This window comes from Chaetura pelagica, unplaced genomic scaffold (assembly GCF_000747805.2).
Source record: "Chaetura pelagica isolate M959 unplaced genomic scaffold, ChaPel_1.0 scaffold1048, whole genome shotgun sequence".
In the NCBI taxonomy this organism is placed as follows: Eukaryota; Metazoa; Chordata; class Aves; order Apodiformes; family Apodidae; genus Chaetura; species Chaetura pelagica.
In genome coordinates, this window is record NW_009954300.1 from 342153 (window position 1) to 361964 (window position 19812).

Sequence of the window (19812 nt, forward strand, 5' to 3'; positions counted from 1 at the left end):
GTCATTGAACCACTGGTCATTAAACTCATTTAGACCACGCACATAGCAGCAAGCTAACTCAGCCAAAAGTGATCAGTTTTGTCGTTCAGTGAATTAAATTGACCAAGAAAAGGGACCACTGCTCACCAGCACGATACGGGACAGAAAATAAACTGCTGTTTTGAGATGAGAGAAGCAGGCATGAAGGAGACAGTTGGAAAAAGACAGAAGGGATGTTATGTGTGATCAAGAAAACAATGATCTTGCAGCCTAATTATACTCATGTTTAAATTTAATGGAACTCTTGCTCCTCTTATGTTAGCAAAATCAAGGTTACAATGCTAACTTTTGAAAGACTGGATAATACCTTGCCATTTAAACAAACACCAACAAACAAAAAAAAACACCCCCAAATCAGCTGTGAAGTATACTTCACCTTTTCAAAAATAAGTTTACATGAACAAATTCTGGAGCCCCCAACATAAGAAGGCAATGAAGCTCATGGAGAAAGTCCAGAGAAGGGGGCCACAAAGATGACTGGAGTGCTGGAGCACCTCTCTTGCAAAGGCTGAGAGAGTTGGGGCTGTTCAACAACCCCTCTGGGGGGACCTTATAGCAGCCTTCCAGTGCCTGAAAGGCCTGCAGGAGAGCTGGGGAGGGACTTTTTACAGGGGCTTGTAGTGAAAAGACATGGAATAATGGCTTTAAACTGGAAAAGGGGAGGTTTAGGTTAGACATTAGAAAGAAATTCTTTGTGAGTGAGATGAGACACTGGAACAGGTTGCCCAGGGAAGTTGTGGCTGTCCCATCCCGGGATGTGTTCAAGACCAGGTTGGATGAGGCTCTGAGCAACCTACTGCAGTGGGAGGTGTCCCTGCCCATGCAGGAGGGTCAGAACTAGATGATCTTTAAGGTCCTTTCCAACTCAAACCATTCTATGATTCTGTGATGATGATGAAATATAAATGTCTTTTTGTGGCTATAGCCTATGCAAGCAACTATTCTAATTATTCCATATCAGTCTTAGATTTTAGGCATGACATAATCTTATGTATCCCGATGAAAGGTAATGAGTGCAATAGGAAAATCTAGAATGAGTAATGACAAAATCAGTCCCATTTAACTATCCCAACTAGCTGAAACAACAATAAAGAAAACAACTCAGAGTATAAACTGGATTTTAAAATTCTTTGTTTTAATAGGGGATGCTGGTAGAACAGGTAAGGAACCTTTTCTGATTTTCTTCTAGCATTTTCACCTTTTAAAATCATTTCAATCTGCTAACTCCACAATATACTACACTTTCAAAGGATTTTCTTTGAACATTCAATTTCCAGATGTCTTTAAATTTTTATGTAAAGAAAATCCTCTAATCTGGAGTCACAGTTGATATATTAATCATGCTCATAATGGCCAGAGGAAGCTAATGAAACCTTTGACATCTAAATTGTTCTCCCTGTATAGGCTTGAAAATGTGAGAAAGGAAATTTTTCTGTATTATTTTCCCTTTTTTGCGGGGGATGGGTAGCTTTAATTCTCTCAGATCTCCCCTCTTCCCCCTATTATTACTGCTGCTGTTTGCCATCTCTTCCCTATAACAAAAGAAGCTGTTATCTGGGCCTCTCCTACAGGTCACTGGTAGAGTCAGAGCTGCCTTTCAATTTAGTCTTGATTTTCCCTTCCCTTTCACCCCTTATCAGCTAGAGATTAGTCTTGAGTAAGGAGAACCTTTGGGAGAGAGTGGAAAGGTAGGAAGCCAGTTCTTCACCCAGGGTAAGTGAGGAGTTGCACCTGTGACTCAAGATGAGGAACCTATCTGTAAATGAGAGCAGGAGCAGTAGCTGAAAGGGAGTTCATATTTCTTCTCACCCAGCAATCAGGTTAGGCAGCCACGGCCAAGCTCTGCTGTACTTGCACTAGCATCTGTTAACCTACAAGTATCAATGAACATTAAGTCTAAGCATTGTGTTCCTTGGTAGGATGTTGTTTATATCAGGTAATTTGTGCTACATCTTGAAGTCATGGTCACTCAAGTGCCATGTCAGACCTTATCTACAAAACTCGGTAAGGAAAGGAGTAGGATACATTGGCTCAGGCTTTGGCCAGCAGTTCACATGGCTTTATGCTTGGTTGGTATCTGGACAGAACTTGATTGGAGTCCAGGTGGAGTCTACCTACATTTGACTTTCAAAAAGACAGTGTAGGTAAGTAGGGTCCATATTCAGGTCCAGTCAAGTCTGATTTCTTATGATACTGTTGGACCTCATGCTGAAGAAGAGGATATGCAAAATCCCTTTACTTACCCTTTTATCATCTTCAGTTACTTCTGAGCTGCTTAAGGGATAATTAATTTCAATCATTTCATCTTCTCTGGGTATCCCTTTTAACTGATTCCAGGAGAACCTAATCACATGAAAATACAGATTCCTTTTGTGTATGTTCACTATCTGAAAGGATATGATGAATTCTGCTAAAATCCACAGGATTGTCACAGAATGAGGGGTATGTGTTCAGGACACAAAGCTTCCAAAGGGTTCCCTTGAGTGAAAGTCCTGGTTGTAGGGCCTGAGGACTCAATTGGCTTGTTGGATGAGGCTGAATCAGCTGGTACCATAAGAATGATGGGAACTCTCTAATGAAATCCATACTGAGGAAATCTCTGCTAAAAATGTAGTGGGAAGATGTTCAGATCACTTCTCCTGCCTCTGCCAGGGTTTCAGGTTTTGAGAATACCTGTGAAGAGAGAGTCTATGTATGACTAAATGGTTAAACAAAATACTAGTATGTTCTTTTGTTTACATTAGCTACCTATTTGCCACTCTCTGAAGTTGGAAGTTGCCTCTTTTTTTCTTACGAAACTTTAATTTTGCCTTAGCTATCCCTTAACAAAAGAGTGGCTTGGCATCAATAGCTCCTGAAACAGTCCTATTCAGTGTTACTCGTGCATTCCTTTTTGATGCAGGGGGCTGAGACTGCACAAAAGATTAGCAGATTTCTGACAACGTTGATTTTGAAACTCTACACTATTCCCCATAGATTGTGTCCTTCATTCTGCTTCTCACCTTCCTTTTTTCTAGGTGGATGGGATTTTGCTTTTTCACCCTTTTTTTTCTCACCCTCTTTTGATAGTAAAATGGTTAGGAGGTAAGAGTTGAAACACTGTCTTATTTGGGCTATAACCATCATTTCAGGTTATCATAAGGATAACAGGTTGGGGAAACAAATCTTGGCCATTTATGAGCGTGACTAAATTAGCACCCATTACTCCAGGCTAGAGGAGATCATGTTTGTCTGAATAGAATGAGAGTGGGAGGAAATTATATAGTAAGTTTTAACTTGATTGTTGATAACAGTGCAGTTCACATTGATCTGTGCTGCCTGAGAAGGTGGCAAAGCAAACTTTTTGAGCAGCTTTTTGTATTCTTGTTTCCCATCTTTGAAATTGCTAATTGAATTCTAGTCAATGTGATTTTCAGGAGAATACTCTGTTGAAGTCATTGATTAAGTGGGTAATAACTCTCTGGAGTTGGTGAGCAAGATGACTGCTCTAGATACAAGCTGTGTCTAGAGGACTTCCCATGATTCTGAGAGATGAAAAATACTCCCATAAAGTATTTTATTTTCTTTAGAGCTCTGATTGTCTGGGCATTGCATTGTTGTGTTACCTGAGTTTGGGAAGTATGTATGCTGGCATGACAATAGTTTTACAGCAAAAACTTTCTATAATTATGCCATGCAGGAAACAAACAAAAAAAATGCAAACAGCATGTCAAGAATTGACAGAATTGTTACATATTTCTCCTGGAAACTGAATGTTAGTTGGTTTAATTGACTCTAAAAGCATCTTGTTTAAGTAGTATAATACTTCTATGGAAAAATGGCATGGCCTAAAAGTATGCTCCATCATAATTTTCTTTTTCTTACTAGATTGTGGAGGGAATGAAGAAGAATAAGTGGAGTATTGAGAACATTGCCTTTGGATCTGGTGGAGCTTTATTGCAGAAACTAACCAGAGATCTCTTAAACTGTTCCTTCAAATGTAGTTATGTGGTGACCAACGGTCTCGGGGTAAGTCTTTGTGCTATGTATACTATTATGTTTTGAATAGAGACCCTTCCCCTTGAAAACCTGTGTGACATTTCCCATTACATTACCACCATCTGCATTAGGTACACAAGCTCCACAAGGCCCCTTTCCTTTTAACAAAAACCTCTTTTCGTTTTAGGTAAATGTCTTCAAGGATCCGGTTGCCGACCCAAACAAAAGATCGAAGAAAGGCCGACTGTCCTTGCATAGGACACCTACTGGAGATTATGTGACACTTGAAGAAGGCAAAGGAGATCTTGAAGAGTATGGACAGGTAGAAATTTTCACAATGCGTTACATTATTCATCAAATAGACTGAGAAAAAGCAAGTTATAACTTAATTTTGGAATTTGTTTGATTGTCTCATTGTTCAACTTATTAACTCAGAAGTGTCCCTGGTGCCAAATTCAGTAAGAGCAGAATGTTGGAAGGCCTGTAGAATGTTCAGGCTGTACAATTAGATAACATTGCTGGTTTTTCCCAAAGCTGATGTCTCAGTGTTGCACAATATATGCCAGCCACGTAGTTTTGTATGGGCTGTATTGCACAATTTGAGTAGTGACCTGAGTTGGAGGCAAAAGAGGAGCAGACACAACTCAGATTTGTTTCTACTTCCCCACTGAGATTTTTAAATAGTTCTTCAGGTGTTAATGTGGAGTAGTTGCCCAGATTTCAAAGATGTAAAATTAAAGCAGAAATTCGGTTTCCTTCTAATTCTTTACAACTGCAAAATGAAATGTCATTTCACTAAAATTAGCACAAAGTTTATGCCAATCTCAGGCTTTCAGTTTAATCTCCTGTGTTTTCAGTGTGCAAGCAATGCACACTGTTTTAGGCATGCTGCTTTATGCAACAATAAGCATAAAACTGAGCTCTGAGAAATTTCAAGACCTAAAATAAATCAAGTTATATGTGTTATAGATAATGTACTCTGGATGCAAAGATCTAAAAAAAAACAGCTTTCAAAGCTATGTATACACACATGCATATATATATATGTGTTTGTGCTGAACATTAATATATATGTGTGTATGAAGAGAGGGAGGGACCTAATAGTGAGAAGTCCCTTCAAAACAAATGGCAAGACTTTGGCTCTGAAATTAGGTAATATATAGTTCCTTCATTTTTGGCAGGTGAAATAATTCATTAAGACATTTTCTGTCTCAGGGAATTAGAGGGGGTTATCGTGTGGTAGCAGTTCTGGGGCTCCCTGGGAAATACAGGGAAATGTACTCTTTGGAAGGCCCACTTCCCTGAAGCCACAGCTCCTTGCAATAGGTCATCAAGCATAGGGATAGCTCAGCATTGCTTTTCTGCTGACTTTTCTCTACAAAGCTGTGTGTATTGCTTTTGGTGTGCCACTTTCAAGCACTTCTTGATTGCAAAGGTAAGTGTGATGAAAGATTTATTTTTAATTTTTTGTTTCATAGTTGCTCTAAATAAAATTTCATTTAAACCTCTGTAACTGAAATGTATTTAATGGGCCGAGCGCTGCCTTTCTTTGTGGCTGCTCCAGGAAGGTGTATTTCACGTGTGTAGTCTTGTTTTGGCTTGGTGTGGGCAGCTCACTTCAGGCACCACTGAGCACTCGTGTCTGTGCACAGGATGACCTAGATCCTTTCTTCTGTCTAAGCATTAGTGAAAGGTGTCAGGAGGAGCTGTAGAGCTTTAGTATCTTGACAGTCTAAAGCCCTGGTCTTACCCAGTTTGATTTGGAGACTTGCTTTTGATTTTGTGTAACCTACGTTGTTTGTTGGTTTCCCAAATCACTCTTGCTAAACCAGTGGTGTTTCTTGCAGGATCTCCTTCATACAGTGTTTAAGAATGGAAAGGTAACGAAGTCATATTCATTTGATGAAGTAAGACAAAATGCCAGGCTGAAGAACAGTGAACTAGCAACGGCGTCTCACTAAGTTTCATTCCATGTCTGTATATGTGTGTGTGTAACACGTGTGTACTGCATAGCTACTGGGTTTGTTGTACAGATTTGTGTGTTTGTGTTTTATGACATTGCAGCCAAATTATTTGTTGGTTTATGGACATACTGCCCTATCTTTTTGCCAGTCTTTAGAAAAGTTGAAATCAGAAAATGGTATTTGCATTGTAAAACATATTTAATGCTAAAATGTGCTTTTTAGGGCCCTTTGCCAGTAGTGATTCAATCTGGTATTGATCTTTTCACAAATGAGACAGAGCTGAGAAACTTTTTTATATATAACAGAATATCACAAAATGGATTTACATAAAATTATCATAATTGCTTTATGTTTATATTTAACTTGTATTTTTGTACAAACAAGATTGTGTAAAATATATTTAAAGTTTCGATAATTAAGTCTTTCCAACTTTTCATGATTTTTATGAGCACAGACTTTCAAGAAAATACTTGGTGGGGGGGAAATCCATCGCCTTTTGTCCATTAATCAGCAAATAAAACATGGCCTTAAAGTTTGTTGTGACATTGTACCATTTGACGACTAAATCAGGACTCGTATCTCCTTAAGATCCCATAGAATTGCTGACCTCACCATTTCTTGTAGCTGTCTGTATTAGTAAATCTGCATTAAAGAAACTTGCTAGAAGGTTTAGGTACTACAGACCTTGCTGGCTTGGTAAGGTGTGTAAATGAAATGCCAAATTTGAAAGGATTCTCTACTGCAACTTAACTTGCCAAGTCTATCCCACTTGGTATATGCACCTCAATATTTTAAGACTAAAGTTTTTAAGAGATCTCTTCCACTATAGAATATATGTGTAAAATACTGAGATATGGAAGCGGTGTATTTTAAAGTAATTACACTTCTGGGTTTATTTTTCATATACTGTAAGTGACATGACTTTAAAGCAAAATACTGGACTGGGTAGTGCACTTTTTTACTTTTTTGTATTTTTTTCATTGATTTGCCTTTTATCAGACTGGATGTTAAATTGTAAAAATGTTTAACTATTTTTGTTAACAACTTTAATAAAAAGTTTATGCTAGCCAAACTCCTACATGAATGGCAGACCTGTTTCCCCTTCTCTCCCCGTCTCTTTGGGGTGAGGAGGGGCTTTTATTTTGCAGAGGGACACTGTAAAATATGTTTGAGAGATACTTTTGAACTGTCTGTGCTTGATTGTATTTGCTCTCTGCATATGCTTGATTTGAATATCTGCTGGAAAACAAAACTGAGGATTTTTTTTGAGAAGCTATGTAGTAACTTCTGAAATGCTTGATAGTACTGTAGGATGGCTCTCACTAGAAAAGTACCTCCCTTACTTAAAAGCAAAAAGCAAATGGCTCCTGTGTTATGCTGGTGATTGACTATCAGCCAATGGCTTAATATACATTAATGTAATTAATGCTTCTAAATAGCAAATGATGTTACAGTAAAACGTTAGGGATCCTCTAAAATAACGTAAGCCTACACAATTTTATAAAACATGCTTTTAAAGAAAGATTGAAAAGCCATACTTCATTGTTCTTATTCTCTTGCCAAAAAGGGCCACATCAAAGTACCCATGATGTTTCCAGGGTTTGTGGTTAAGATATATATGCCCAGTCTCAATAGTTCTTGTTAATGAAAACTCGTTTTCCACTTGTAGTGTGTGTAATTATACATTTAAGTGATGTATTGTTTAAAAAATAGTGCTTTAGTGAGACTTGAAATGCTGACCTTTCACACTGAGGAACTGCCTTCCCTTTTGCTATTATGCTATTGTTTGTATTTGGCCAGGAAAGATTTTAAATCTGGACCTAGAATCAGTAGCAGGTAAATAGTATGAGCCTATTTCACTCCTCCACGTATGTACTAGGGAATTTTATGATGTATGGTTTAAAAAAAACCAAACAAAAAACAACAAAGTAAATGCTGCTTTCATTCTGTACCAATAAAAATTTTGCTAACTATTGACTACCCATAACTGAGATTTTTGTACTTGAGAACTAAGGATATGCTGTGGAAGCGCCATTTTCTTGTGTGCCATGAAACACATTCATAATTGTTCAGTACTGTCTAAAACTGTTAGTTGTTAGTTGGAGACTTGAAACAAGTTGTCTAGATGTGCATGTTACTTTCTTAAAGTTGTCATGTCACTCATTTTATTAAATGTTAATATCTTTAAAAGGGGAGGAAAACGAAGAAAAAGAAAAAAACACCTGGTGCTATTCAGATCTGAATCCATATGTCTCTGGGGGTTTGACATTGTGGGCATCAAGGAGTTGACAGAAATTACTGCAGTGCTTGAACCATACAATATCCTAATTCTTCCACATGGAAGCAAACAGCATGTTGAAGTTTGCATTAAATTGCTAGATTTGTAGTCATTGATATATTTTAATTATCCCCATTTCATAATATAATACAGTATTTGTATTTTAAAATAGGATCTGGGAATTTTGTGTTAATACTCTTATTTGTAACCATATTTAGCATAAGAAATGGGTTTTATAAGACTATTTTTTTTCCTGAGCTGCATGATTATGAAAATATGCTTTTTTGGGTACTTTGAAAGATCTGAGGAGAGAACAGAAGAAGAGTACTTAGCTGTTTGGTTTGCCAAAATCAAAACAAAGCTTAAACAGGTTTTTTTCTTATAGGTTTTTACATTCCTTCTTAACCTGTCTGGTGAAGAATAAATATTCCTCACTTAAATCCTCTGTTAAAGTAATTTTAATGTACTTGGCATCAAATACCAGTATGTAATACACATGGAAATAAAGTTTAGTTCTGGCAGTGAAAATAACAGCCATTTGAGTGTGTCTTAAAGTGGTGATGTTGGGCATCAGGTTTCATTGCTGTGCTCTTTGTTGCCAAACACAGACTGGAGCATGGCTGTGCTGTCCCTGCAGTCCTCTGGCTGTAGCAGAGCTGCTCAAGTGGCTTATGCAGTGTTTGTGGTTCAGTGACTGAATTCACAGTCCACTCAGTTGTAGAGGTGGATGTTTAGGGTGTGAGCACAGCTGTGCTCCAGCATCTTGTGTGATTGTGCTTAAAAATGAAGCACTTGTAATTTAATTTTATATAAGGAATTATCCTCTATTTATATTTCACATAATCCTTTCTCAAGTAAGGATTCATTATTTAAACTTTACTTCTAAAGCTACTAAAAATGCTTGTTTCAAAGCAAGTTCACCAAAGATGTTGCAGCCTTCAGTTCACTTTATCTGTCAAAAAAATTATGTCAGTTCTTCAACTGAAGGAATGTCTCATGGCCTTTTGGACAGGATTTTTATAATGGGAAGAAGTCACAGTTGTAACTCCTACATAACTATTGCAGAGGGTACCTTACAAACAGTTGCTGTAGATATGGGTGTATAAGGCACCTAGTGTAAAGATTATTTCCCATCATTTGTTGCTGGTCCCCTAAAGTCACACTAGTGTAAGAAGGCTCTGTAGCCTGCAACAATGGCCTTTTAGCACTCAAGTCTCTGTTACGTTATCTTTACAGTGGACATGCACAGCTTAAGTGACAGGCAGGCCTCTTCCTCCTCCTTGCCATGCTGATAAAAACCTTCAGCTGCAACACTTCAGCTTTTATCACTCTGGTCAGCCTTATGCAAGTTAAAATTACTATTACAGGTGAGTGTGTGTGGTGGTAGGTTCCCAGACCATCACACAAAGGAGTCTGAAGGGAAATGCTAGGCCTCAGACTGTGTGGGAAAAGACAAGGGACTCACAAAGGAGTCTCCCCCTGTGTCCTCTAATTCTGCTGTAATCAATAAAATAGTATCTGCTGAGCTGTTCAAGGCAGGTACTGGGAGGATGCCTTTGAGCAATGGCAAGTGCATCTCTCCCTGGTAACATAAGGGGTTATTTTGTCCTGGAGAGCCCCAACAGGGTCCTGTAGGTGCACACCTCCTCTGTGAGATTTGTAAACACCTGTGTGAAAGATGATCCTCTTGTCTTAATCCTGGTGGATAGAGGCCCCTTATGTGGAGAGCTGCATGCCTTCTAAATGACCTGGTGATCAGAAATAAGGAAAACTGAGATTTAAGGTGCTCTGTAAAGTCACACCTACTGAAAGGACAGTTGTCCACCATGTATGTTACATTCATCTTTTCCCTATTTTACTAGTAGCAGCACAGCTGACCTTGTTAATTATTTTAAAACACCCTTCAGAGTTATACAAAGATGTTTTGAGTTTAATTCATGATAAGGGATGAAAAGCACTTAGCAATAGAGCATTTCCAAAAAAGTGTTTTCCTATGGCACAGGATTTTGTTGAAAGCTGCCCTGATTTCTGCTGTAACATAGCCCAGAGCATTTTGATGGATATGGGAGTGAAGTCAACAGGATTCTTCTCAAGTAACATATTCTGTTCCGTATCAATTCCTTACTAATCTTTATCTGATTATTCCTAAGTGCTTTTTGAATAGACTTTTTAGAACTTTCAGTTTATGGCGAGGCTTCCTGGAATCGGAATTGCAGCCCTCTCTCCTGCTCCTTCCTGGCTGGAGCAGATGGAGAGCCATCATGCCTCCAGCAATGTTTTAACTTCTGTGTTACACAACTCTTCCGAAAGGCAAGTTTAGTGTTTGTTTACCTTTGAGCCAAAAATCAGAAAATTTGGGTTGTATAACTCCTTTTTTCCCAGCATTTTAGATTTTATCTAAATCAGTTCAAGTTGTTTCTAGATCGCTAGGTGTATTTACACAAGCATACTTTTAATTTATTAGTGTATGTAGCTATCTATAGTTTCTTATGTTTCATTGATTAATATTGATCTATGAGTTTATGAAGATCTGATGCTTGGTGGTTGTTCCTCAGCTTATGTCAAGTAAACATTCTGTATATATAGCCAGGTAATTATAAATTTTTGAAAATAGCATCAGAATTTTTTTTATAATTACAGTACTTTAGACAGTACTTTAGAAATTTGAGTGGGTAGTTAAAGAATGCATAGAAGGATCTGAGGTCTGGATGTTTTACTTCTGTGTCACTAGTTTAGGCTATTAGTGTAGCCATGTAAAGCTTTCACAGCAGATCTTTTATACAAAAGGACATGAGGAAATTTATTTTACAATGGCTGAGTGTTCATATCACCAAAAATAAAATCAGTAGAAGTAATACATGCATTAGACTGATTGTGTGGACTCTCAACCTTCTATCTTCTAAGGTAAAGTGGAGAACATCCGTTTCAAACTTTCTTTTCTCAAAAACGGGAGAAGAAAAAGCTGTTTTCTCAGAGGGTTTGGGATGTGGCTTCCTCAGCTTTCTGACTGTAAAGAAAACTCTGGCATGCTCTTTCCTTTGAAGGATGTTCTCCCTGTTCCAAAAGATGCTACCCTATTTTAAGCACAAGGAATTGTGGCTCGATCTTGGATATGTCAGAAGGATGACATACCCCAGCAATTTAAGAGGATAATCTCTGGGCAAAATGGCTTTGGGTAGAGATATGTCTCTAAGTCACAGAGAGGTCAGAGCATGACAGCTAATCTCTCCCTGGTGAGGGCGGCTCCTCGTGATTTCTGTCTCAGCTGAGCAGGTTCAAGTCTATCCTATAATCTGCTGTGAAAACATCGAGGCTGTTCAACCAAAACAGTGTTGCCATGCCCCTCTGATAGCAAAGCAGTGGTCTGTTGATGTGCCCCAGTCTAACCTTAATCCATTTTTCAAGGCTTGTAGACATTTGTTAAGCTAAATGCCAGTGACAAACTTCATTAAAACTACTGTTCTTCCCACACTCTGGGGTTTGCAGCCTCATTCACCTCCAGCACTGTTGCTTGAAGACCATTATGTGCTTTTATGGCAGCTCTAAATCTCCAGAAGATGGAAGATTTCACCTCTGCAAGGTTTTGCAACCTTTACACCTTCAGACAAATAGCTTGACAGAGTAAAACCAAAAGAGAAAGCTGTCCTTTTGCTACCTTTCATGTCCTGAGCTGTGACCATGAATGTTAACAGACACATGGGAATCTGGCAAAATGTAGCATTTGTTATCTTAAAAACTAGTTTGCTTATAAAAGCCATATACTGAAACATATGCTAATAATCTTTATAGTAATTAATAAAACAAAGCTGAATGCTCAAAACCTTTTTGCTTGGTTTCTGCAGGTGCTTCTTGACTCACCAGTCTCAGGCAGATTCCACACAGTTTATGCAGAGTTAATCCCATCAGAGCTGTGTAATGTGCACTGGCACAATGTTGGGTCTTGTGTCTGCTGAGAGTGTCCAACACTGTATGATATAACATGTCCTGCTGCCATCCTAGACCCTGGAAGAAAAAAAAAAAGCATTCTGGTGGGTTTGGTGAGCCTAATTCAGCTACAGCTCTGATTATAGCTGTGGAGACTAATCCTATGACTTCTGTTGTAAGAAACCATGTATGTGTTCTATTCCTCATCTGCTTTTTACAGCCTGTACTAGATTAGGCAAAACCTGGACAGAATTTCTTCAGTTTCTTCCATGTTCTGCCCAAAGGCATTTTGAGGCAAGAACCAGTTTGCTTATTGAGTATGTGTTGTGCTGTAAATCAGCATGAGAAGACTGACTGACTTTGCCAGTTGTGATATGATTTTAAATAATCATTCACAGAATCACAAATTCCTTCCCAAGTGAATTGTTTAGACACAAATGCTGCCACTGAGATGGTTGTTACAACACAGTGGCAGAGGTGAGGGGACAGATGTTGGCTAAGGTGGTCTCTGCTTCTCTTCCTACTGACTTCCTTCATCCACTGCTCTCTTAAAGCACATGGAATCTGGAAAGCACCACTCACACCAAGCAGCCACATGTAATTTTCCTACAATGTAGTAAAGTTCTGTTGTTACAGTCTCTTTTTCTCACATTTTAGTTGCCCGGGTTTGTTTGGGGTTTTTTTTTTTTTGGGGGGGGGTTGGTTTTTTTAGTGCTGTGGAGATTTGTACTGACATTTTTATCAAGCTGTTTTTTTATAATCCCAGGATTTTGTATTTAAGTGGTAGATGAATCATTTCATGCGTGTGATAGGATTATTTTTTCCTGTACAAATCAGTTCATGCAGAATTTAATCTCCCATTTTAATTCTCAGTCACTGTGTTTCTTAAGATCCTTTTGCAATTCTTCACAATCAGCTCCTGTCTTTAATACCCTGAGTAACTCCAGCAGCTATCACCTACATACTTATCCTTCTCTAGATTGTTTAATAACATGTTGAGCAGCATGAGTTCCAGCACAGATCACTAAGTGGAGTTTCACACTCTCTGTGAAAGCAGAGTATTTTTCCTACTCTATTTTCTAACCTTTGATCAATGTTGTACCCATGTGAAGACCTCCCCTCATGTCTCAAAACTTCTTAGCTTCCTTTAAGACTTGATTAGAAACCTTGTTTGATGCCTTTTTGAAATTAAAGTAGGTTATATTAAAAGGGTCTCCCTTATCCACACACACATTCACTCCTTCAAAGGACTTCAAAGGAAGTTACTTTCTCTTGTACATCTCATGTGGAGTATTTCCCAGGAGCTTATATTGATTCCCACCGCTAATTTCAAAGCTAAACTTGTCCACCTTCAGTGTCCAGCCCCTTGGTTTTCCTGTGCCTTTTTCCTCAAGATCAAAAGTCTTTTGAAAATTTGGAAATCTGACTCCAGACAACTCAGGCAATTTATGAAATGGATCCTTGTTCTCTTGCTGTCTTTGCCCTGTTGCAATACAGTTGTTGGTGGCAAATGGCACAATGCTAACAGGATTCTGCAGTTTTATTCATGAGTTGACAGTCACCTGTTTCGGTGGAGTACCCTGGGATAAGAGCAATGGCCATTAGCACAAATCTGTTCTTCAGGTTTGATTCGAAGAGGGACATTTCCTCAGTGACAGACCAAGTTGTGGAGGTTTGTCACCTGGTGATGCTTCTCAGGGATTCGCATGAGCAGGAAAGCTGGGCATTATAAAAGAGATCAACCTCACTGGCCACTTCACAAGAAATTTTATGTGGCCTAGAGGCAGAGAGAACCTGCTTTGCCTGGTGCTTGGACTGTTGTGGTTTAACTGGGCAGGCAGCTGAACACCACACAGTCCTTCACTCACTTCCCCCCAGAGGGGTAGGGGAGAGAATCAGAAAAATGGTAAAACTCATGGGATGAGATAAGACAGTTTAATAGGACAGAAAAGGAAGGGAAAATAATAATAATGATAAAAGAAGAGACAAAACAAGTGATGCACAAAGCAACTGCACCCCACTCACTGTCCAATGCCCAGCCAGGCCCTGAGCTGCCGCTGCCACCCCTGGCCAACTCCCCCTGGTTTTATTGTTCAGCATGTTCCTCGTGATGTCACATGCTATGGAATATCCCTTCAGCCAGCTGGGGTCAGCTGTCCTGGCTGTGCCTCCTCCAGCTCCTGTGCATCCCAGCCTCCTTGCTGGCAGGGCAGAGCACTATGAGAACCTGAGAAGTCCCTGACTTAGTGTAAGCACTGCTGGAAACAACTGAAACATCAGTGTGTTATCAACATTCTTCTGGTCCTAAAACCAAAGCACTGTATTATACCAGCTACTAGGAAGAAAATTAACTCTGTCTTGGACAAAACCAGGACAGACTCCAAAAACATTAATGTATTCAACAGACTCTGGGCTAACCCAGACTCCAGAGCACTTGGGAAACTGAGGCTAGAAAATGCATCTAGCCCTGTTGATTATTTTGTCTAAATATCCACCCATCTTAGGCTATCTGAGTAAAGAAGCTGTTTGTTCCAGATCCTTATACAAGGCTCTGTAAACATCTTATGTACAAAAAAAAAGAATAGATATATAAACCCTGTCATCTCTATACTTGAAACAAGGGTTTATTGAAACTACTGAGGTGTCCCTGGCATACCTGCTTGGTTGGACCACAACTCCTGAGACTCAGCCCCTCTGGCAGGTGTCTCCACTAGAGAGAAGGTCCAGCAACCTCCTGGGGAAAGTGTAGGGAGATCTCTCACACACACACGTGAGCCCAGGTTGATTGCTGTCAGCACTGGTTTGCTGAAGATGGTGCACAGGCATCCAGAGAATATTGAGTCAGGGGTCTGCCTGTCTTTTAAGGAAAACCAGCAATGCCACCATCCAAGTTTAGGAATTTTGTTTAAAGAGGAGGCAGGGCCTTGGGGTGTTGGGATGCTGTGGGCACAGGGGTGGAACAGCCACCATCAGTAACAGGACCACCTAGCAGGTGAGGTGGTATGCTGTGTCTGACTGACACCCAGCTTTCCTGCAGAACAAGTCTCCACAGAGTCTAGAGAAGAAAGTCCCTGCCTTCCCCAGCTTACAGGTAACTGTACAGAGAGCAGGTCTTCTGCAAAGGGAGGAGCTCACAGACTCAGCTTCAGCCAGGACTTCACCACCCACTGTGTCTCAACAGACCTCCCTGGGAAAGGAACCTGTGCTTTTTTAGAGCAGTGCAGGTGTAGGTATGTGCTGATTTATCTACAGCACAATGGAGATAATGCACCATAATAAACATAAATCCCAGAGCCTGAACTGATTGCCTCCCTGGGTTCCTCCAGCCCTGCCACCTCATGGGGAGCCAGGAGTTTTCTTCTATGTAAATACTCACACACCCACTGCAGCCTAAACATGCATTTTGCTGGAGGCTGTCAGATCCGTGTGGGTAGCAGAGCACTACATCTACTTCCATGTCTTCAGGGCAGCCACTGGCATGGAGCAACCCCACAGCTTTCTTCCTCCTCCTCTGGTGGAGCTGCCACACTGTCCTCTGAGCTCCCAGGGTCAATGGCCCTGAGCAGCAGCAGCCAAATCTGGGGCAAGAAAGGCCACTGTGGCATCAAGGTTCCCACAACGAATATATGGGCAATGACAGGATGGAATTTAAGCCATTGAGTTGGATACATACCTGGTCTGGATCAGAAGAATTAAGAAGGTGGAGAGTAATCAGCCAACAAACCAACCAACAAAGGAGAAAAGACTTCCCTCAAATGCCCAGCATACCCTGGGGATAAAACAAGGATTTATGGAATGCATTTTCCTATTACACATCACTCCTGCTCCATTAGGTGTGTGCAGGGATGGGCAATCAGTATTTAGCACACAGGGTGCTTCCCACCAGGCCAAGGTGTCCGTGTGTGTGTCCATTTGTGTTTCACAACTGAGTTCAGGGTCAGCCCAGCTGCAAGCTGGGGGAGAGCAAACTCGTACAGACCAGGGGAGTCTGCAGGGAAACGGCTGCTCCAAGGACATCACATCCCTCTGCCTGCATCTAAGAAAAGCCAGAGAGACAGGCATTACTGTGGGCATCCTGATAAGCAGAGGCAAAGACTCTGTAGCTTTCATTAGTGACCTTCCACCTCCCAAAATCCTGGCTGTAAGTTGCCTTTGCCTTTGCTATCACACTTGTCCAAGTGAAGGTGGGAGGGGAAGAAACTGAACCCAAGCTGGCTGAGCACACTTGGAACATGCTGCTTCCCTGAAGGTGCTTAGCCAAAGACAAGCAGCATGCCTAGGCCATCCTGGGCCATGTGGGGAGTCCTCTACATCAGCAGGTGCTGCCTGGATGCTGCTCTCAGGACGGATCTCTCTGTCCCCACAGCCCCTCAAGTGACTCCACTCCTGGCTCCAGGTAAGTCCCAAAAAAGAGTGAGCAGCCTCAGGCCAAAACTCCATCAGGTCTTCAGGCAGCATCAGGCTTCTGGTGAAAAATGCTGCACCTGCCTTGTGTCTGTACAGGCATCTTTTCCCCTGGGGAGACACCTGTCTTCTCAGGACAGGGTGTGAGGTTTTTCCCTCCTGTTGGTGCAGGTTTGGGACAGGGCACCCCGGGGTGATGTGCAGGTGTTGGAAGAGCCAGTGGCCCACAGGAGATGTACTGTGCTCCTGCCTCGGTCGTTGGTGCTTCCTCCTGAGCAAGATCCCCTCGACTGGCTCAGTCTCAGCTCTGTGCTGAGCAGGACAGGGCAGCAGGCAACACCAGGAAGGAAGAACGATTTTGAAAGTGGAAGAATCCTCTGATGCCTTCTTCTGCCAGGTGAATAACAAACAACTCAGCCACAGGATTTGTAACTAGACTCTTCTCCATATTTTTAGCAACTGATCTATGAGATCATTCTGCTATTTTCAGTTGTTTGTGACTTGGGACTTTTCTGCTGGGAACAGGCTGAGTGGGAAGGAGCACATACTCTGAGCTTCCAGAGAGGAGCTGAGCAGACCCCAGGTACACAATAAATGCTACTCATTTTCTGAGCAGTTTACCTCCCTGGAGAACAAGCAATCCAGGGCATCAACAGTTTTTGGAAGTGCCTCAGGTTGTTCCTTCCATATGCAGGACAAGCATGTCTTTGTCAAACTGACCTGATCACTTCCATGAGCAGGCAGAGTCTGTCTGTAAGTCTGGGTGTCATCTCCTGTGTCCCATTCACAAGCAAACAGTGTCTTACTTGAAAGAAGAAATTTAATTCCCACACATGCCTGTTGGTGACTTGGTGGTTCCAGTGCAAAGGGTCTCACAGCCAACTGTATGTGCTGAGTATCCTACACCATTCCCATGAACACTGTGGTTGCTGCAAACACCTACACCTGGCAGCTGGGCACCTGTAGCAGGCACTGCCCTCTGAAAGGAGCAGCTGGATCCTCTCCCTCTTGCCTGCTCCTCTCCTACTTGTCCTGCTGACTTACACACAAGGTGCCTTACATCATCTCTTTTCTCAAAGTAGAAAGAGACCCTCACCCCCCAGCAATGAATAAAGAAGAAATAATTAATTAAGAGATAAGCCCCAGCTGTAACTTCACATCAAGCCTGCAGAATTACCTGCAGGATTCCCTAACACTGCCCATGCTGTGCTAGAACTGCAGCTTCCTTCATCTACGCCAGAATTTAACATTCATTAAACAGAAACAACCTCCTGTGACCAGGACAAGACACAGACAGATGAGTGACTTGGTCTGCCTGGCATGGCCCTGGTAGGCAAGGGCTGGGACAAGGGGCTGCTGGCACACGCCTGCCCAAAGCCTTGGGACCAGCCTTGTCCACTTGCACCCACAGCTAACAGCTCCCCATTGCACACTGTGGATGTGATTCCTTGGTAGCATTGTCCTCCTGGCATCACATCTCAACAGCCCAAGTTTTCTGTAATGTCACTTTTTCTTCCCAGGTGAACACATAGGGACATGCATCATCCACTCCCCATCCTCTCTCGGGCTGCAAAGGGCTTTATAACGAGGAGCTTATCATCCTTCTCCAGCAAGCCTGCACATCAACAACCCTCCAAAAGTCCCTGCAGCAACTGCCACCTGGGTGCCAGCAGAGCCACTGTTCCCTCAGCTCAGTGTCCCTCTCTGGCCAGGCTGGCATCTCTCAGCAGGGTGCTGGGACCTGGATTGCATTCCAGCCAGGATTAAATTCTGGCTCTGGAAAAGCTAGAGTAAATCCAGGGACAGGAGAGCTCGATTTTGTCTGAGCAGATGCCTAAGTTCAAGGCAAACTTTGGGATTTTCCACCCTGGGAACCTTGGCAGGGCTGCAGCAATGGAAGCACTGCCACCATTCAAAGCACAGCCACCAACTCAGGGACCTCGCGTGGGGCCACGGGACACTGGGACCTCCTTGCGTCCTGGTGGCCAACAACAAACCTCTGAAAGCCAAAGGGCAAGAGATATCTCAGCCTTGGCACTTCAACATCTCCACAGTTTGAAGTTCACCAGCTCAGCCACAGAGGTTTCAGCTACTTCATCACTTTTTCTGTGGTGCTTCAAATGTATAAAGTGCTCATAGAAGTACAAAATGGTGCTTTTACTACCATAAGGGGAATGTGCATCTATTTTTATTTCCTTTCAAGTTACAGCAAGAGTGGAAGAAAATATGAAGTTGCTTTCTCTGAGAAAACAAACTGACCTTTGAGTATTATGAAAGTCTTTATACAATAATTTGGGCAAAGAGAACTGGAATTTCTCCTGTGAAGCACATCTTTCCTTCAAAAATCCCAGTTTGCTGAAACCAAAACAGTTTGCAGAAAGGCTTGGTTTCACTGCCCTTTTGCTAGCTGGTTAGAAAAGCTATGAAACTGCTGCAATGCTGAGTCTGTCAGCATAGTTCTTCAAATATGAAGTTTGAGCTCAAAAAACCCAGAATTTTAAAAATAGAAATATTAAACCATAATTAAAAATAAATAGTTTTGAAATAAAAATGAAGTAATTTTGCATTACTTAAAAGCAAAAATGTTTAAAACAACTTAATCCAAAACATGTGGTGGTCATCAGTTCACAACAGCTTTGAAATTTGGATTTCTGGGGAGTGGAAAGCTCACCTGCTCCCAGAAGGAGGCTGGTAAGCAGCACTGGCAGGAAAGCTGAAGGGTAGGAGGGGACAGGGGAAGGTGGGAGGCTTCTCACCTGTGCTCTAGGGTGGGGAGGGCTGGGGTGCTCTGGGGTTGCCCTTGTTTGTACTTGTTTTACTGATCTGCCCCTATTTGGTGGGTTTATTTCCAGTTTTCTGAACAGCACGGATTCAAGGCAACAGGTGAAGCATTTCTGGCTCTCTCCCTCTTCACCAAAGGCAGGGCAAGATGTTTAATTTAGAAAAAGAAAAGAACATTAAGCCAAAGGAACAATTGTTCTTACTAACCAATGCTAACTACCCTTTGAAGATTTATTATTGTTTTGTGGTTGCTTTTTACCCCAAAAAGGAAGTATTCTAGGCTGGAACTACTGTGTTTAGACCATGTTTAGAGCAAGATAAAGCTCTACTCAAGATCCTGCCCTCTGTTAAAGGGATTTTTATCCAGGAAATATATTAAGAATAACTGGTGGGTGGGAGAAACCAAAGGAAATAATTAAAAATATGTGAGAAAACTTTCTCTTT

General features: G+C 41.3%; 1 protein-coding gene across 1 annotated transcript in view; it reads left to right on the plus strand.

Annotated features, from left to right (window-relative positions):
• The window catches only part of NAMPT (nicotinamide phosphoribosyltransferase), a 43752-nt gene extending 35011 nt beyond the window's left edge, over positions 1 to 8741 (plus strand). Inside the window, exons 9-11 of the mRNA XM_010003850.1 lie at positions 3907 to 4047; positions 4205 to 4339; positions 5865 to 8741. Of these exons, the coding sequence (XP_010002152.1) occupies positions 3907 to 4047; positions 4205 to 4339; positions 5865 to 5978 (390 nt within the window). The 3' untranslated portion in view covers positions 5979 to 8741. The remainder of the gene's footprint in view (positions 1 to 3906; positions 4048 to 4204; positions 4340 to 5864) is intronic.
• The last annotated feature ends 11071 nt before the right edge of the window (positions 8742 to 19812 follow it).